The following is an 18,675-nucleotide window of genomic DNA, read 5'->3' as shown; positions in this document are numbered from 1 at the left end:
GGGCCCCTGGAAACCACAAGCGGTCCCGGCTACTCCCCCAGGTCTAGCCCCACTTCCTCTGGGGCTCTGGCCACACCACCAGCTTTGCATCAGAGAATGGCTGAGGTGCTGCACCAAGGCCTGTCCCCAGCCACCTCTCCCTTGAGTCCCCTTGGCCCACAGCTGGCCCCGTCCTCCTCTGTTGTGGCCCTGGGTTGGGGGGACCTGTCCACTCTGCTGGACGTGACGGCCCTGGGGACCAGAACTGTCTGTATCACCGACGTAGTAAGTTCAGCCATCCGTTCCACAGACGTTTATTGAGCACCTACCACACAGCAGGAGCAGTCCTAGGCATCGTCAGGCGGCAGTGAATAAAACCCGCAGGACGCCTGCCTCCAGGGGAGAGGTGACAACAGTGAACTAGTGATGCAAGGCCTCTAGATGGTGGTGAGAGCAGCGGGAACACAGCAGGGGGAGCGGCAGAGGCTTGGCCCGGGAGAACTCTGGTTTTCCCCAGGGGCTGGAGGCGGCTTGCTTAAGGAGAAGCCCCCAGTACCCGAGGGGCCTGAGGGCAGGCACACGGGGCTCCTCACCTGCTGCCGCCCGGCTCCCCGCTGGGCCAGCCCATTGCTGCCCACCTCAGCCCCTCTGACTGAACCCAGGCCTCGGGGAGCAACCCGAGGCCACGACCTGGGCCCCCACCCACCCAGCCCAGCAGGCAGGCAGACAGGCGGGGCCGACCCCAGGCCTTGGGACTTTGGTGTGCAGCTAAAGGCACTTGAAGCTGCCTCCGGGGTTTGGGGGTCCCCAGAGGTCACAGTGATGGCACGGTGCGGCGGGGGTAGGGGGGGCCAGGCACGAGAACACCAGGGGGAGACCCTGGCAGGCAAGGGGCGGGGCCACGTCCTGGACCGCAGCTCCTTGGCCGTCAGTAGTCAACACGTGGCAAGAAGCTGCAGGGCACACGGAGGGCCGGCCCGCGGTCAGGGTCAGTAGTGCTCCAGCTTCAGGCTCTTGTACAGGCAGCACGTGAAGATCATGCCAAACACCTGAGCATGGGGCCAGCATGAGCGGACGTGGCCGCCAGCACCTCGCATCCCAGCACCCGCTGGCCCGCCCTGCCGTGCCCGCACCTGCACACAGGCGATGCCGAGGCCCACGGCCCCGATGATCCTCAGGTGCTCCTGGATGAAGGTCTCCAGCTTGGTGATGCAGCCGCCCTGCGGGAGCGGGGCAGGGGGTGTGTGCTGAAGGCAGCAAGTCGCCTGGCCCCCTCGGGTATCGGGCCACACCAGCCCCCAGCATCCCGGGCACCAGGGCCCTGGGTGTCTCAGCAGGCCCCCGCCGGCCTACCTCCACCTTATAGATGTTGGAGGCGTGGTCGCGCTGCCCGCAGCCGGCCACCACGGTCTTGCAGCAGCTGTCAGGGACCACGCGGCCGCCTGCCTCACCCGAGCGGATCCACTCGCTGTCCCGCCAGTCCTGCGAGCTGTTGCTGCCACAGCAGTGGAACTGCAGCGAGGACACGGCCCAGGCTGAGCCCCGACTGCCCACCCCTGCGGCTGGGGCTCCCGCACAGGCCTGGGGAGGTGCCTCCCTGCGCCACCCACCCACCTCCTGCTGCAGCTTGTCCACAGCGCTGGTCAGGCCCTCGTGGCCCAGCTGATGGTACCGCTTGGTCATGGTGTCCTTCAGGTTCTCCTTGAGCTCTGCGTTCAGCTGGGGTGAGGGGGTGACAGCTTCAGCCACAAAATCTAAGACTCTCCAAGTTGGGGCAGGATGGGAGTGGGCACAGACGGGAGAGAGGCACAGGGTCAGGGCTGGGTCAGACGCATGGCTCAGGTGGCCATGAGGAGGGTCGCGGGCAGGGAGGGCGCTCCAGATCCCGTGGATACCTGCCTCCCCCGCCAGGGCCCCCAAACAGGCAGCTTGGGTGCTGCGGGCAGGCTGTCCAACCTCGTGATCCACCCTCCCTCTAAGACCCAGTCCCCACCTCTAGGGCCTGATGCCATGATGCTCAGCGCTGGAGCCTGTGGGGTCCTGTGTGCATGTGCGTGCCCTGCCTGTGCATGTGTGTCCCGGTGTGGGGGTGTCTGTGTCCCCATGTGTGTGTACACATCACCTGCGTGTGCGCATCCATCTCACTGCACGTGCGTGTCCCCGTGTGTGCCCGTGCACGTCCACGTCGCCACACGGCCTGTCTGAGCCCCTTACCTGCTGATAGTAGACGTAGGCCAGGGCTCCCGCAATGATCTCCAGCAGGAAGATGACGAGGAGCAGGGTGAAGTACTGGGGGGAGGTGCCGGGGCCCCGTGAGATGGGGCGGGACACGGACACCCCCAGTCCGTGAGGACGCCCCGGGCCCAGGCACAACAGAGCACAGCCACTGCCCTCAGCTCCCAAGCGGCCACGCGGTGAGGGCTCCAGGCAGCAGGTGAGGGCTGGGGGGCCGCCAGGATGCTCACTCCCAGGTGTCTTCCCTCTGCTGGCCCAGCTGGGATGTGGGGACTCACAGGACTGGGCACGTGGGAAGGGACGCCCCCCAGCTGAGCACAGCAGAGTCTATCCTGTGGTGTCACACTCGACCCCCATCAGTCCCTTCTAACTCCCTCAGGGACCCAGAGCCAGCCCCTGGCAGCCTGGCAGGGAGCCCTGGCAGGTACCCGCAGCCCCACCCCCACCCCCAGTGCCATCCACATCCTGCTGACCAGACGCAGCAGGTCCCTCCGCTCCTTGAAGGTGGCGCAGCAGCCCAGGGCCCCAGTCACCATGACGACAACGCCCGCCACCACCAGGATGTAGGCTGTGGCCAGGTAGGTGCCTGAGGCCAGCAGGCTGATGTAGTCGCTCTTGAGGGCCAGTGTCCAGATGCCCACGGCCATGACGGCCAGACCAGCCAGCTGTGGGCAGTGCACACCGGTCACCACACCTGGCCCCAGGTCTGAGCCCCAGGCCAGGCTCCTTTCGAGGCTGGGGAAGGGGGTGCCTCACCCAGAAGCAGCAGTTGAAGGTGAAGAGCAGGTACTTGAGGCAGATGGTGCCACATGTCGCAGTCTTCTCGCCGAACTCGCCCATCCTGTGGCAGGGAGGGGGGGGGAGGGCCTGCCTGGGAGGATGGCCAGACACCAGTGGGGACAGAAGGAGGGGACACAGATGTCCAGACCAGCCCCAGGTTGGGGCCAAGCCAACTGCCTGCCCGGGTGAAGGCTCTGGGAAAATGTCTGTGGCAACCAGGACACTTCCTGCGAAGGCCGCTCAGGAGCCTCCACCCCCACTGCAGCGAGGGCAGATGGGGTGCCCACAGCCTAGCTGAAGGCCGGGGGGCCAGGCTTCCCTGACCAGAGCCCAGGGCACGGTGAGGGGGTTCCTGGAGGACCCCCAACCATCACGGGCTGACTCACCCCTCTGGCAGCCAGGGTAGGAAGCCCCAGCAGGCACCTCGGGGTGAGCTCATGCAGGCTCCCCACCCCGTCCCAAGCATTCCCCGGGCCCCACGTCACAGGTTGGCAGGAACCCACCAGCTGCTGGGGGAGAGGAGGCCGCTCAAAGACCGACCTGCCCCTCGCTAGCCTAGTCCCATGGCCTTAGGAAAGCCCCTCAGGGCTCTGTGAAAGGACAGGCCTGCCTTCCTCCCAGCGGGGGCAAGTGGAGCTGGCAGACACACACCCGCCCAGACCTGGGGGGTTCTTCCTGTGCTGGTCCTCATTACTGGAATGGGGACAGCCACACCGACCCCAGGGAGAAGTGGAGCTACCAGCTGTGCTCCTCCCCAGAGGCACCCCAGGGCCACCCCACCCACTCTGTTCTGGGGTGTCCGCACTGGGCGGAGAGTGGCTGTGGGACACACATGGCAGCTGAGTGCCTGGGGCCATGTTTCCAGACAGACACAGCACCGCCCAGAGCCGAATTTCTATCCACCCCGCCCAGCACTCACCTGGCTGGTGGGGATGTTCCTCTCGCCTGTAAGGCAGGCGGACGGAAGTTCCCGCCCAAGGAGCCTCCGCTAGAAGGGCAGGGACAGGTCACAGGTCTGGCTCAACCTGGATGGTCAGGATCCCGCCACCCCTCTTTCTGGCCGACCCAGGCACTGGACCCGAGCTGGCCTTCCAGAGCAGGCAGCGTCCACCCCCTGCCCGTGGCTGAGCGGGGAGCGGCCAGGCCCGGTATTTTGGCCTGGGCCAGGGCGGGGCAGGGCAGAGGACATTTCTGGACAGTCCGATCCTGGGAGGCACCGCACGCCTTCTCCAGGCCCCCACTCTGAGCCTTGGCACCAGGCCTGTCACTGCCCCTTCCCCCACCAAGCAGCAGTAGCCGCAGCTTGGAAAGAAAAAGAGGCGCAGACCGCTAGCACAGCCGGGGTGTGGAAGCCCCAGGTGCCGCAGACCTGGGCCTGCCCTGGGGTCCCAGGCCTCCCGGGGAGGCTGCTTCCAGACACAGATCCGGCCCCCACGGCCCGCCCGCGGGCGACCGGCTGAGGAGGGGCCCCTCTTTCCGGGAGTGCCTGGCGGAGATGATCCCCAAGGGAAAGGGCCGGCCAGAAATAGCTCCCGCGGCCCGGGACAGAGCCGCCCCACCCACGTCCCCCGCAGCCCAACCGGCCCTTCGGCGCCCCGCACCGCAAGGTGGGGGACCACGACTCGGCTCCAGCCAGGCCGGGTGAGGAATTCGCGATGAAGTCACCGCCGCCGCCTCCCCCACGCCCGGGCGAGGCGAACGGCCCGCCCACTCGCACCGGGCGGAGGGGAGGGCACCGGTGTCTGCGCACAGTGAGCGGGGTGCTCGGGAGGAGCCCCTGGCCGGAAGGGGCCGCCAGGCCCGCCCGGAGACCCGGGAGGCGCCTCGCCCTCGCCGCCCGGCGGACCCTCTGCCCGCCCGGCCTCCGGGCGCCCGTCTCCCTCCGGAAGCGGCCTGCAGGGCCGCCAGGCGCGCGGCTTCTCCCGGCCGGCCGAGCCGGGCGGTGCACTCACCGGCCACGCGTCCGAGTCGGGCCGGCGGCGGTGGCGGCGGCGCAGGCGGCGGCGGCTCGGAGCGCGGAGAATGCGCGGCTGACCGGAGGCTTGCGAGCGAGAAGCGCCGGGCCGCTCAGGTCCCCGCCCCGGGCCCGGAGGCCCCGCCCACGGCCGCGACGTGGGGCAGGTCCGAACAGCGCTCGGCGCGAGCGGGCGGAACACCGGCGGGGGCGGGCCGCGGGGGTCCGCCCGAGGCGGCGGGGGCCAGGCGGGCTCCGGCCCGGGGGTGCCCACAGCCCCGCCGGCCCATGCCCTCGGGAGGAGCTCCGCTGGGGGCGGGGCGGGAGGCTGCAGGAGTCGACGGAACAGATGCGGGCCTGGGGGGAGTCTCTGAACGTGCGGTCAGATGCAGACAGGAGCCTCTCTGGGCGCCGTTGGGAGGACGGCCTGGAGGGGAGGCCTGGGGCCAGTGTGAGAGAGAGTCCAGTTTGGAGGGCGTCGCCTGGGAGTGGTGGGGGGAGGTGAAGGAGAGAAGGCAGTGGCTGCCGACCCGCTGCGCTGGGGAGCTGAGAGCGGGAGTAGAAGGGGAAGGGGAGTCCCAGGCGGGCCCTGAGGCGGCACAGTCGCTGGGAGCGGCTCTCCGTGGACAGTGGGCAGCACTCATCCCCAGCTCCCTGCCCGAGGCTCGCGCTGGCAGGGCGGAGGGGCACGAGGGACAGGTCAAGCCTACCCCCGGCGCCTCCACTCAGGACTCCAGTGGGCTGAGCTAGCCCACCCAGGACTGTGTGAGGACTGGCATGGGGAGGGGGTGGCTGACTGAGGCTGGGGGTGGGCAGGGAACCCCGCCCGCTGCTTCCTGGGAGTCAGTGGCCTCAGTCCCTTGGTTCCTACAGCTTTGACGGATAGTGAGGGCTTGGGGATATGACCGGGGACACGCATGGACGATGGAAATCTCATGCGTGTACCTCTCAAATGTTGTGGCTCACACACACACAGGAGGCCGAGGAGGTCGAAGTCAGTGGACTTTATTTGGAAGAGGGGATTTTCTGCTGGTTTTGATGGGATGGGGGTAGGGTGAGGACCGGCAGGGAGGCACGGTGAGACCCTGACCACCCAGGATTAGTTCCTTCACGTCTGCAAGTCAGGCAGGCCAGGAAGCCTACTGGGTAGAACCCACATCCTGGATGGGCAGCCCCCAGCCACGAGGAGTCGCGTTCAAGGGGCAGCTTCTCCGAGTAACCAAGTAACGCCCAGTGAGTCACTCGGGCTGGTCAACGGGCACTGGGAAGGTGGCCAGAGCCGCGTCTGGGGGGGCGAGCCCAGCTACTACAACAGCAGGAGCAGCAGCAGCAGGGGGGCCCCAGCAGGGGGGCCGTGGTCAGAGCCTTCCTGCGGCCACTGCCCAGCCGCTCGGCCTCACAGACGTCCCTCTCGTCTCGTAGCCGCGTGTTCAGCTCCCTGGGGAACAGGAGTCCAAGGAGACCTCTGAGAGGTCTCAAGAGGCAGCATTCCTAGCTGGGGAATGCAGGCACGGGCTCTGGTGCTCCCTCAGACCAGAAGAGAGGTGTCTGTCTGGGGCTGCAGCATGAGGGATGGAGGGCAGACACAAGGAAGGACTTCCTCGCAGTGGGATGGGGCAGTGAGAGGGACTGGGAGCTAGGAGCTGTGCTGACCCCTTCCTGACGCACCTGAGCAGTTCCAGTTGCCGCAGGAGGCTGAGCTTCTCCTTCTGCATGTTCCTCGAGACCGCGACCACGTCTCTGCAAGACGGAGGTGGTGATTTGGGTGCAGGAAGGCTCCTCAGGGTGCCCCACGACCCCCTGGAGGACCCTGCCCCACGGAGACCCTGGAGGCGGGGCTGGGACGGGGTGGGATGGAAGCCCTGAGCTCCAAGCGCGACCCTTCTTGGGGTCCGCCCCTGAGGGCCCGCCCCAGCCCCGCCCCCCGGCACCGTTGGGTTTGCTCCCGACGGCCCAGCAAGTCGCTCTCCAGTCTGCGGAGCTGCTCTTGCACCCCTTCCAGTTGCGCCCGCAGCGCCTCGTTGGCCAGCCACAGCTGGGCGTTCTGCGCCTGCGCCTCCAGCTGCTCGGTGGTCCGGGCCTGCAGCTGCTGTTCCAACTGGGGTGTGGGGGGATCGAGGCTGGAGAGAAGCCCCCACATCCCCGGGATGCTGCGTTTGCCCCTGACTCCCAACAATTCCGGGGCTGGGAACATAGGCCCAAGGGCCTCAAGGACGCCGGGGAGTAGCATGGGGGACGGTGAGGATGGGGCCTGGGCTGGACCGCTGTGCACGCCTCCCGGCCGGGACCGCCGGACAGCCGCTCACCTCCCGCTGCCGCAGCCCCGCGCGTTCCAGCTCCTGCTCGCGACTCTGCAGCTCCAGCTCTAGGCGGCCTCTCCGCTCCTCCCGGGGGACGTCCTAGGAGGGGCGGGGACACCTGAGCCCCTGCGTGCGGCGGAGCAGCAGGGGGGCGGGTGGGACCACTTCGGAGAAGGCGGGGCCGGGGAGACCCGCGCGTCCGGGGTTGGGCTGGGCGCGGGGCGGCGCTGCGGGCCCACCTGACTCCGCAGGCTCCGGCGCTGCTCACGAAGCTGCTGCTCCATATCTTCGTACAGACATCGCACCGCCCTCTCGTGCTCGCTCTCCCGCCTTCGGGAAACCGGGGGTGAGACAGCTGCTTAGAACCTGCCAGCAGTACAGCTCTCGGCCCCGCCTCTACCACCTCGCAGAGCCCCTCCACCTGGCCCTCAGGCCGCCCCCAGCCCCCCAGCCCTCACCGCCGCAGCGCCTGCTCCAGGCCCTCCCGCTCTCGGGCCGCTTCCTCCAGGCAGGCCGACGCCCGCATCAGAACGTCCTCGAAGGAGCCCAGCAGTTCGGGTCGCTCACGCTGCAGCTCGGTCCAGAGCGTCCGAATTGCCCGCTGCCTGGGGGTGGGCGTGGGGGTGGGCGTGGGGGTGGGGGTGGGAGGGCAGAGGCTGAAGCTGAAGCGGGGACTCCCCACCCCACCCTGCAGGGTAAGAAGCCCCCAGAGGCCCCCGTAGTCTTGCACAAGCAGGGCACCCCTGTCCTGGGTGCTTTCACCCCTGCGGAGGTCTGTGCCTGTGCGGGGCTTGTGTGGCCAGGAGGTGTGTGTGCATGGGGTTGTGTCCTTGTGTACACAGGGCTGTGCCTGTGCCGGGCGCAGCCCTGGCTGCTGCCTCCTGAAATGCACATTCTGTGGGAAATCACGCCCGGCACGCAGTAGTTGCAGCTGAGAGGGAAGGACCGGCCCAGACCCGGCCTAGGGACCCTGCCTGGGAACAGACACGCAGGCGACGCGGACAGGCAGCATGCAGGTGGACAGAGAGCAGATGAGGGTGATGGGAGCCGGGCCAGCACCGACTCACTCGCCCAGGACCCGGGCTACCCCCAGCTGCACCAACGCAGAGCAGAATCTCTCCTCCTCCTCCTCCTCCTCCTCCTCGTCCTCCTCCTCCAGGGAGCCCCCGGAGCCTCGCACACCCGACCAGCCCGCCTCGAAGGTTTCCTCTGGAGCCCGGGAGGTCAGAGCACCCGGGGCAGGCTCCACCCCCACCAACTTCCCTGCGGGCATGGGAGGGAGAGATCAGCCCAGCCCACCCCCGCCCCCCGCATATCCTGCCCTTTTTCTGAGCCCAGTTTCCTGTTTTTCTTCCTTATTCTGGTCCGATTCTTGTCCTGGGAATGGGAGGTGATAGCTGGGCTCAGGCCAAAATGAGGCATGCCTGGCTCCCAGCCCCACCTGGGTTTGGCTCAGGGAGCAGGTCCTCTCCACATATGCCACAGCATCTGGGGGGCTTCCCGTGGTGCCTGAGTGTACAAACACCAGCCTGTGCTCCGGAGGGAGGCCACGGAGAAGCACGGGCTGCCACCCATGTGGGCTGTGGGCCCCAGAGAGTCCCACATGTGCCAGCGGAGGGTGTCTGAGCAGCGGGGTCGGGGGTGGGGCTCAGGGGCCGGGCTCACCCAGGCCAAGGCAGAACTCCCGAGCGGTGAGGAAGCCGGTGTGCGCCTGGTCCAGACTTTCGAACACAGCTTCCAGCTGTTCGGGCGTGAGGGGCAGGTCGCTCTGCAGGCCCTGGCCGGGCAAGGATGGCAAGGCTGAGTAGCCAAGGTCAGCCCTTGGGTGGGAGGCCTCTTGGGGCTGGGGGCTCACCTGCAGGTCATGCCGGGTGATGAAGCCCTTGGCCTCCTTGTCGCACAGCAGAAACAGCTCCTGGGCCTGCTCCAGTGTTGCTGCCAGTGGCCCTGGGGCGTGCCCCTCGTCCCACCCCTCCTCCTCCTGGGCCTCCCCAGCCCCAGGCTTCCCGGGGCTGGCCATGGCGGGGGTCTCAGCCTTGGGCGCTGTGAAGCCAAGGAGAAGTCAGGGCCTGAGCAGAGCTGAGAAATGAGGGGAGAGGAGAAGCGAAGGCAGAGAGGGTGAGGGGCAAGGGTGGCTGAGGGCTAAGCTGGAGCGGTGGGGAGCAGAGGCGCCTCCCTGGCCCCATGGGAAGGTGGAGGCCCAGAGAGGAGGGGCAGCTGGGGGAGGTGTGGCCCAGTTGCAGGTGGTGGGGCTGGTGCGAGGTGGCATGGGTGGAGCCTGCAGGCTCAGGGTCACGCAGAGAGCCAGCCGGTGCAGGAGAGGATGTGCTGGGGGGAGGGGGCGGGGGGGCAGCTATAGATCTTGTGATGGAAAATGAGGAGGTGGGGGCTTGGGTGAGAGAATGATCAGCCGCAGAGAAGCTGAACAGGTCCTGGAGTCGGGGCCTGGAGACCGGGCGCACCGGGCTGGGCCAGTGGGAGTATCAACCAATCCCGGCTAAGTCCTTAGCCTCTGAGTCTGGGCCTCTGGGCCCCGCTTCCAGCCAGCTGGCAGGCGGGTGAGCGCCTCCCGCCCTGCCTGCAGCCCCGCCCACCGGCACCAGGCCCCAAGCGGTGCAGGTGCAGGGTCCAGCCTGGGCCACGATGCCTTCTGTGGCCCTTGTCAGGAACAAGCTCAGAGTCTAGCTTAACAGGCTCTCCTGCTGGCATTATGCTCTCCACCAGACTGGCCTCCCTCCCCATGGGGGCGCCCTGCCCCTTAATCAGACCACCTGTCATTCCCACGACACCTGGACCCCAGAGTTCCCAAAGCTAACCCCCAGCGTGGCGACAGTCCCCCGCCTGGGACCCTGTGGTCCTCGCCCCCCAGTCCAGTACTGTGATTCTCTCTCCCCGCCCATTCCTGGGGGATGCGGGAGGCGACCTCCAAAGAGGGCAGGTCTGAGAAAGGCCGAGAGGAGGGGACACAGGGGCGGAGACATCTCCGCCTCATGCCGTCGCCTTCCCTGGGCGGGCTCCACGGGACCGGGGGGGGGGGGGCATCCCAGCCGGAAGCTGCGCTGTGGCCGGGCCGGGGAGAGGGGGGAAGGGCTGCCTGAGCCCCCGCACCCTGAGGCCTAGCCCACCCTGCCCCCGCCAGTGCGTGCCCCAAGGGGCCCCGGAGTCCCTGACCACGACATGCGGGGATCGGCGCGCCTGGCGGTGACGGGGGGTGCGGGGCCAATGCGGGCGGGGGGACGGGCCGGGTGGCTACCTGCGAGCTTCGCCACCGCACCTGCTGCACACCAGGCTGTTCTCCTGCGGGCACCGGGACCCCGGCAGCGACGGCCCGGGCGGAGCCGCCGCCGCGTCCCCACTACCGCATCCCCGCTGTGTCCCCGCCTCTTGGCATTGCCCCGGTGGCCCAGCGCTCGCCTCATAGCCCGACCCCCCTGCATACGGCCCGACCCCCGAGTGTCTGTCCTGGCAGAGTCTGAGCGCATAGTGGGGCGATGACCCTGGGGACCCTTCCTGCACAGGGCCAAAGTTGGGGGCAGTCCTGAGGATCCCGATTTAAGGCGCCAAAGTGTGTGCACGAAAAAGGCAGGAAATAGACCAAAATATTTTCAACGGTTTTCTCTAGAAGAGGGGTGACTTTCCTTTCTTCCCTATACTTCTCCAATTTTTTTTTCCATTTTTAAACAATAAACGCGTACTATACAAGAAAATGTTACTTAAACCAGCGGCATAGATGCCTGTGCGTGTGGGGGTGAGTGGCTGGGGGAGAGCAGAGGGAGGTCCTCGTCTCAGCAGGCGCCCCAAGCACTCCTTTGGGGGCATAGCCCTGACTCAGGTTCCTGTTGGGGGAGGGCTGCCAGAAGGTTCTGGGTGGGGCCTGTGTGTGACCTTCCTGCGGGGGTGTGGGGTGGGAGAAAATCCCATCATCTTCCTAGGGGTCCTCCTCCCCGGCCCCAGCCTGGCACCCACCTGGAGGGGCTGGCCTCGCAGAGCTGTCCAGGCAGCGCTGGGGGGCTGGAGGCCTCGGCCTCTTCAGGGGCCTGGGATCCTGCTGAACTAGAACAGGTTGGGCCTATAGGACAGGACCTTGAGACCAAGGGGGGGTGGCCCCTGGCACAGTGCACAGGGACCTGCTGAGCCGGCTCTCCCAGTCCTGCAGTCCCACTACCGACCGTTATTGTTGGCTGGGGGCTACTGCCGCTGCCCCGCGCCTCGAGGGAAAAGGGCAGAAGGGCAGGTGCCAGCTGAACCCGGCAGGACTAAGCGCTCTGGACCTCCAGCCAAGTGCCCAGCTCTGCTCAGGCGCCCGTCACCCCATGGGCCCTTGTGATCCCCAAGGAGGCTGGTTACATCCCCTCAGACTGCCCAGGCAGGGCAGAGAAGGCCTTCAGGAAACCACGTCTCCCCCAGAACAAGATCCAGCCCCCTTTGGCGCAGACCTCGCCCCGCCCAACATTCCAGATCCCTCCTGTATAATGGCAGGAGACTGGGGACACAGTGGGGGGGGGCAGGGGGACAGGGGATCGAGGTGTGTGCACCTCGCAGTGAGGCTCGTGGTGACAAGGGCAAGACCCGCACCACCCACAGAGCCTTGGGCCAAACACCCCCAGTGGAGCAGGCTCCCAGAGCTCAGTTTGGGAAATCAGCGCCACGCCCCCAGGGCACCATGAAGCAGAGGTGCGGACACCACCTTGGTAAGAAACTAAACAGTTCTGTTTTATCTTGCAAGGATCTTGGTCCCCAATACTTCCACTGGCCCTTAGAAAGCTGTGCCCAAGGGTCCCAGCCAGAGGAGTCGGCTGAAGACTAGGAAGCCCGCAGTGCTTTGAGGGAGGAGCCCCAGGCTCCCGGCTGGCAGGGCCGGAGTGCCAGGCTCGAGGAGAGCGGGAGCCCAGGAGGTACTGGCCTGAGGCTGGACACGGGGGGGGGGTCAGCTGGGGGCGGCGGGGGTGGAGGGCATCACATACGAGTGAAGGAGGTAAGGCCGAGCGGTGGCATTTATTACATGTGCTTTGGCAAAAATAAATAATTCACACACATTCTTCAGCCAAACGAGAAAAATGTGGAGGGAGGAACAGGTGCAAAGTTCTCGGGAGTAATACTGCACTGGCGGGTGTGGCTGGCGGGCAGGGGCCGCAGGTGCAGGAGCCCCCAGCCCGCCTTCCCCAGCCCCAGGGCGGGGCCTGGAAGGGGAGGTTAAGGCACAGACAGGGGGCCGTCGGCGAGGGGAGGGCTACTCCACTCCCCTCCCTCCTCAGTGCAGCGAGTTAGTGGTTGGTTGACAGCAAAGCCCCCTCGGGCAGCGTGAGGGACCCCCATCTCCTCTCTCTGCAGGGGGAACGGAGAGAGGCCGAAGAAGGGGAGCTCAGCTGGCCCCGGGGCCCCGCCTCACGGGGCAGGGAAGCTGGGGGGCCCGGCCCTCGGCACCGGGGGCGGGGAAGGCCGGAGCGGGCGGCTCTCAGCAAGGGGGCTAGCCTGGCGGGTGCTGCGGGGGCGCGCCGGCCGCGCCGGCCGCGCCGGCCGCGCCGGCCGGGGTGCGCATGCGCAGGGCGTCCTGCGGGAAGGCCACGTTGGCGCAGAAGAGGCCCAGCAGCAGCTGCCGCTGGCACTCCTCCCACTTCGCCAGCACGTCCCCCAGCGACAGGCTGTTGCGCATCCAGCTGGGCAGCGCCTCACTGTAGACGGCACAGGACAGCGGCACGGAGGGCAGCGACCGGGTGCGGCGCAGCTCCACCTGCTCCGACAGCCTGCGGGCGGGGAAAGGACCGAGGGAGGGAGGGCTTTCGTGGGGGCCCCTGAGGCTGCAGGCCGGCGTGGACATGGCAGCGAGGAGCTCACCTGGAGGGCAGGTGGCTGCCCAGCTTCCTCTTGGCGCGCATCACCAGGTACTGGCAGATGCTGCCCGTCTGCTCCTTCATCCAGCGGATGTCCTCGGGAACATCGGGCAGCCACTCCAGCAGGCTGGGGCGGGGCACGAGGCATGGCCTCAGGGGCTGTGGCCCAAACCTCACACCCACCCCACTCCACCTCCGTCTGTGCCTGGTTTCTGGGACCCCGACATGGCATCTCTGCAACCCCTTAAACCGGCCGCCTTTCTCTTCCCTCGAGTGCCCACCACCCGGGGGTGATCCAGAGTTCGTCCCTGCACCCCTTCCCCCTGCCCCGCACCGGATGGTAAAGGACACGGCGCTCTCCAGCGGCAGAGTGTAGGGCACCATCATGGCCGTGGCCAGACGCACGGGCAGCATGTTGGAGAGCGTGGTCAGCAGGTCCGTGGGTTCCATGCAGGCGTCCAGCAGGGCTGTGGGTGCAGGAGGGAGGTTGGTGCGAGGTCGGTGGGGGAGGGAGGTGGAGCCCAGGACCCCTCTGCCCCTCTGCCCCCCGTCCCCCCAGGTCCCCCGTCTCCCGCCAACCCCACATACCCTCGTTGAGCCTCGAGGGCAGGTGTTCCAGGATGTGATCCTCCCCAGGTGGCTGCAAGTGGTCCTTCACTCCGGTCCTCTCCGTGGCCACCTCGGCCTCCTGTGCGTCCTCATCCTCGGGGGCAGGAGGGCGGGCGGGAGGCAGCGCCAGCAAGGGGTTGGGCCGGTTCAGGAGGCCTGGTGCGGGGGGAGGGGGACCCGATAGGCGATCAGCACGGCTGAGGCCGGCTGGCCCACAGAGAACGGCCACGCAGAGCCCACCCGGCTGCCCAGGCAGCCCCCACGCACCGTTCCGCCGCAGGAAGCGCAGGCCATCCCTGTAGCCCTGCTTGCACATCTCTCGAAGCACCTGAGGCAGGGGGATGCATAAACTGGGGCAGGGGAGCCAGACGTGCCCGATAGAGTCCCCAGTGTCCCTGAACCACCACCCCACCCCGCCCCACTGCAAGCTAACTTGGATTCAGGACCAGATCCAGCTTGGACAGAGGCTGGATGGGTTGCCCCAGTGGAGAGGTTGTGCAGGCCGTAGCCAGGAGAGGCCCCTGGGGAGCTGTCCCCAGTGACCCTGGTGCCCAGCAGGGAGGTCTGGTCTCACCAGGGGCTCGGGCGGGAACAGGGCCTTGGAGAGACGGTAGAGGTTGCGCAGGTTGAACTGGATGCTGGTGTTGGTGACGCGGAGCTCGTGGATGTTGGTGGAGCTGTCCTGTGGGCAGATGTCACTCTCGCCCGAGAACGGGGACACTGTGATGGTGTTCTTGAGCTCGTAGAGCGGCAGGTTGTCTGAGATGCCGCCATCCACGTAGCGCTGTGGCAGGGACACGGGGTCACATGAGGACAGGCCTGCAGGGCGAGTTGGGCTGCCCCCCAGCCACCTCAGGCCCCCCCCGTGGCTATTTCATTTGGGCGTTTCACCCACTGGGCACGGGCCACTGAGCAGATGGCCAGACAGTGGGGGGGGGGGGCGGAGAACAGCCACAGGAAAGGTGCACCTGCGCAGGGCTGGCCTGGCTCTTGAGTAACTCTGGGGGAAGTGAGGCAACGGGCAGTGGCAGGAGTGAGGGGCCGGGGTGGGGAGGCACAGATGGCTTCCTCCCCGCCTCCCTGTCCCACAGCCCACAGAGAAGCCGACTCTTGTCACCCAGGACTGGTGCCCAGGAGATACTCACTACCCCCTGGAGGGAAGGAGGAATGAGGCCACAGTACACAGGGATGAAAGTGCTGCAGACGTTGGCCTGTGGGGCAGGGACAGAGGGGGACAGTGAGCAGGGGCCTTGGGGTTCCCACTGAACCCCCGATGTGGCCCCCGGGGCCCACCTGGATGAGCTCCTCCTTGGAGTTGAAGTGGGTTATAATGACGTTCTCGCCATCGGAGACGCGGGTCAGGGAGATGCCCAGGCGGCCACTGGCGCGCTCGTGGCCATCAGCAGGCAGGACCTTCAGCAGGCAACCCCGGATGATCTTCACCAGGTTGAAGGAGGGGTGCAGTGGGCCCAAGAACCGCTTCCGGGCCTCCTTCGACACCTCAATGATGTTGGCACCAGCCTCACCTGGAGCAGCAGGGGCGAGGGTCAGGGGCCAGCACTCCTGGGCTTTGCACACTCCCCAGAGCTCCAGACCCAGGGTCCATGGCACAGACTCTCGGCACCCCTGTCTAGCCTAGAGGAGTCTCAGTGTCCACCGTGGAGCCTGGCCCACAGCTGGGGCTTCTGTCACCTGCTCCTGGGGAGAGAGGGGCTCCCGGGAGGGCAGACAGCTGGGGCCACGACTTACCCTCTGCCCAGTATTTCCCAACTGCCTGCCCTGATCTGTGAGTCACTGGGCCTGGCGTGACATGGCACCCAGCCCCCACCCCGGGGAAGGGTAGAAGGCAGAGGCTCAACTCTGACCAGGCTCAGCCTTCACCCACTTGGCCAGATCCAGATGCACCGACCCCAGTGCAGCCCAGGGGTCCCACAGGCCCAGGGGCCTGAGGTTGGACGTAGCGGGGCCGCATCACTCCTGGGGAAGCACACTCGCATACCACTGCAGCCGAGAGCAAGCAACCCCCCGACATTCCTCTTGGGGGCCCAGTGGGCACTGGCCTAGGACAAAGCCAGGGTGGGAGCAGGCCCAGGGATAGTCAGGGAGCAGCAAGGCCTCAGGGAAGAGCTGAGGACCATCCCCCAGGTCAGGAGGGGGGCAGCGTGGAGCCAACACCTGCCAAGTTGTGGGGACTCCAGCTGCCCGAGACCACTCCCACCCGTGAGAAAGAGGATTCTTGGGAGTGGGGTGGGGGAGGCGCCATGGGACCATGTCCTCAGCGAGGTACCACGGACCTGAGACCAGCATTGCGGTCTGAGAAGCACTTGCCTGAAAGCCTCCATGAGTAGGAGGGCCAGGGCCACAGTGGTGAATTCCCAGGTCCCAAGAATGTAGAGCTGTGCTCCTTCCACCCCACCCTCCTCAGGGGAAAGGCCACGGGCAGGGTGCAGAGGAGAACACTAGACAGGCTCCTGATGGGCAGGGCATTCCAGAAGCTAATGACCCCTCTGTTACTTTGGCTGCCCTAGTCGGCTGGGGGCCGGGCATCATTCCCAGGACTCCTGGAGGACTCCGTGTGCTGTAAACATCACTCGCGCTGGCCGCCGGAAGTGTGTGGGTGGAGGAAGCCGACTCCGGGGCTGCAGAGTCCTAAAGCACCTCTCACCCCACGGAGTGGGCAAAAACGTCTGGCCGCAGTCCACAGAGGGCCCCAGGCCCACAGTGGGCCGTGCGCCAGGAAGGCGAGGGCGGCAGAGAGCTTGCGCTGGCCGGGCCCAGGCCTGACCTGCCGGCTCCTCCTCTAGGGGCCCTCGGGAGGCACCAGGCCACAGTGCCCGGACGCGCTCCCCAGAAGCCAACCCTTTCCCAGCCCCGGGGCCATGGCAGTCCGGAATGCCATAGCCCCAGGAGACAGTGACCGCTGCCACCCGGGCGGATGCCCGGGGCAGGAGGACGGCCTAGGCCCCTCCCCCGACTCTCGCGGTCCCGCCCACGAACTACTTTCTCTTTCCAACGAAATAGCTCGTGCTGCACCTGCCCGCCCCCCAACCTTTGCGCCCGAGGGGCGGGCCCTAGGCGGCAGCCTCCGCTCAGAGGCGCGCAGGGCCCTACCCCAATCCCCGGGCACCCTCGGAGCAAAACAAGGCAGGCCCCGCCCCTTGTCGGCGTCCGGGATTGGAGCCTCGGTCGGGGTCCCGGGCAGAGACCCCAAGGCCCCCGCGGCCCGGCCCGCTGCTCTGCGCTGACGGAGCGGGGCGCTCCGCGCTCACGAGGAGCACACGCCAGCCCCCGCCGGCCCCGCTCACCCAGGCAGGCCCCGGTGACCAGCGCCGTGGCCGTGAGCGCCCCGGCCGAGGCGCCGTAGATGTGCGTGGCGTTGGCCACCAGGAAGGACGCGTGCTCGCGGAGGCAAGAGGCCACGCCGACGTGGTAGACACCGAGGAAGCCGCAGCCTGCGAACGAGATGTTCCATGTCGTCTCCCGGGGGAACATCGCGGCGGCCCGCCGGGCTCCCGGGCTCCGCGGGCGGCCGGCCTCTCTGTGCGCCGCGCGCTCGCCGATCGCTCTGGAGCCGGGGCCAGAGCCGGCCGGCCGGCCCCGCAGTCGCTGTGGCTCGGGGTCTCAGCCGGCGGAGTTGGAGAAGCTGCCGGGGGAGGAGGCGGAGGCGGTGATTTTAGCGGGGGGCGGGGCGGAGCCGGCAGGCGCGGCCCAATTGGGGCGCGCGGGGAACGGCCGCGCCCTCGGGGCGGGCCCTGGAGCCCCGTCCAGGGCCCCGAGGCCCCACCCAGGCCGAAGCCCGTCCCGGAGACCACGCCCCTCTCCGGAAGCCCGTCTGGACCCAGAGACCCCGCCCGGAGCCCCGGTCCAGGCTCTGAGACCCCATCCCCGCCCCCACCCCTCGCCGCCCGCTGTCCAGGCCACTGGGCCCTGAGACGCGACACCTGCGGCCCCACCAAAGACACTGGCCAGGCCCGGACGAGAGTCCACATCCTCGACCTCCCGCTGCCTCCCCACCTCCCCACCCCGCCGTCGTCGACGGCGAGAGGGGACACCAAGTGGCCCAGAGGTGTGGGGATGGTCGAACTCAGGTCCGGGAGGACCGCAGTCTGAGCTGGATACCCACGAGGGGAGGGCCCTGCTGTCTGGGCAGCATCCGCCCCCTCCCTCGGGGGTCGGCCTACAACACCAGCCCGGGACACTGCAGAGCTTGCCGAGGGTCAGGGACCCGAAGGACCCACCGACTCATCCACAGACTTACTTACCCGCAAACATAATACAGGGCGCACGCGAATCACACACAGACAACTTCTAGAGATAACACCGGCGTGGTAGACCCACACCGGACATCCCGACCCAGCCCTGCCCGCCACGCGCCCAGCTCCACCTTGGCACTAACCTGGGTTCGACCTGCGTCCTGCCCCAGCTCCTCAGGCTGTGGGGTCTACGTGGGTATGACTCAAGCCCTGTCCCGCCTCACTAATTGCCCCAACAGGTGGAGCACTCCTGGTGATGTCACCCTCCCGCCCCTCTTCCGCATTTTTCTCCTGGACTGTAGGGCAGGCCTAGCCTGGCTTGGATCCAGGGGCCAGCCCTGCACCTCACCCCACCTCCCAAACAAGGGGCTTGTCTGTGCTGGGCAGTGGGTAGCCAGTGTGCATCCGTCTCCCCAGGAACACTAGCTCCTCTGGCTGGAGCTTGGCTCAGAACCCAGCTTGGGGCTGCACCGCCCCCCAACCCCGGCCCCAAGGCCCAGGTGGAGAAGCCAGAGCAGGGCCTCCCCAGGACAGGGCCATCTGGCGTCATGCCACCCAGTTCTCAGCCTCTGTGCTCCAAGCCACCCATACTTAGCACCATGTGCGCCTGGCATGGGGACCAGCACGGGTCTCCGTGAGCAGTGAGCAAAGTCAACACAAACCCTGCCCCACTTGGGGGAGAGGGTGGGAGAGATGGTTTCTATTAAGTTCAGATAAGGACTGAGAAGGGCCAA

At 67.4% G+C, this 18,675-nt stretch overlaps 3 protein-coding genes across 20 annotated transcripts; all 3 read right to left on the bottom strand.

Moving 5' to 3' along the window:
- Nucleotides 1-277: 277 nt before the first annotated feature.
- CD151 (CD151 molecule (Raph blood group)) lies at nt 278-5,102 on the bottom strand. 5 transcript variants are annotated; one of them, XM_082627577.1, is made up of 9 exons: nt 4,947-5,102; nt 3,914-3,982; nt 2,971-3,085; nt 2,688-2,879; nt 2,194-2,268; nt 1,594-1,698; nt 1,333-1,491; nt 1,113-1,199; nt 278-1,028 (listed from the first exon to the last, which is right to left on the bottom strand). In XM_082627577.1, the coding sequence occupies exons 3-9, from the start codon at nt 3,052-3,054 to the stop codon at nt 969-971; spliced, it is 762 nt and encodes a 253-aa protein (XP_082483703.1). In that variant the 5' UTR covers nt 3,055-3,085; nt 3,914-3,982; nt 4,947-5,102; the 3' UTR covers nt 278-968. The 5 variants fall into 5 exon arrangements, with proteins under 5 accessions (XP_082483703.1, XP_082483707.1, XP_082483704.1 ...); XM_082627581.1 differs by having other exon boundaries at nt 2,971-3,081; XM_082627578.1 differs by having other exon boundaries at nt 2,971-3,055.
- Nucleotides 5,103-5,937: 835 nt separating this feature from the next.
- On the bottom strand, nt 5,938-11,308 carry CRACR2B (calcium release activated channel regulator 2B). Of its 14 annotated transcripts, XM_082627576.1 has the most exons (9): nt 9,104-9,567; nt 8,914-9,025; nt 8,316-8,511; nt 7,707-7,853; nt 7,488-7,578; nt 7,255-7,347; nt 6,880-7,046; nt 6,617-6,688; nt 5,938-6,386 (listed from the first exon to the last, which is right to left on the bottom strand). In XM_082627576.1, the coding sequence occupies exons 1-9, from the start codon at nt 9,266-9,268 to the stop codon at nt 6,200-6,202; spliced, it is 1,230 nt and encodes a 409-aa protein (XP_082483702.1). In that variant the 5' UTR covers nt 9,269-9,567; the 3' UTR covers nt 5,938-6,199. The 14 variants fall into 14 exon arrangements, with proteins under 14 accessions (XP_082483702.1, XP_082483696.1, XP_082483695.1 ...); XM_082627570.1 differs by adding an exon at nt 11,215-11,308 and having other exon boundaries at nt 6,617-7,068; nt 8,914-9,291; XM_082627569.1 differs by adding an exon at nt 10,502-10,949 and having other exon boundaries at nt 6,617-7,068; nt 8,914-9,327.
- Nucleotides 11,309-12,224: 916 nt separating this feature from the next.
- On the bottom strand, nt 12,225-18,139 carry PNPLA2 (patatin like domain 2, triacylglycerol lipase). Its single transcript, XM_082626901.1, has 10 exons — nt 18,085-18,139; nt 16,994-17,331; nt 14,982-15,214; nt 14,834-14,899; nt 14,263-14,472; nt 13,956-14,016; nt 13,668-13,844; nt 13,414-13,546; nt 13,084-13,206; nt 12,225-12,992 (listed from the first exon to the last, which is right to left on the bottom strand). Exons 2-10 carry the CDS (start codon nt 17,178-17,180, stop codon nt 12,716-12,718), a joined length of 1,467 nt encoding a protein of 488 aa, XP_082483027.1. The 5' UTR covers nt 17,181-17,331; nt 18,085-18,139; the 3' UTR covers nt 12,225-12,715.
- Between the last annotated feature and the right edge of the window lie 536 nt (nt 18,140-18,675).

This window comes from Mesoplodon mirus (assembly GCF_964341445.2).
Source record: "Mesoplodon mirus genome assembly, chromosome: 7".
Classification (NCBI taxonomy): domain Eukaryota; kingdom Metazoa; phylum Chordata; class Mammalia; order Artiodactyla; family Ziphiidae; genus Mesoplodon; species Mesoplodon mirus.
Note: the sequence above shows the minus strand (reverse complement) of the source record. Positions and strands in the feature narration are given on the sequence as shown.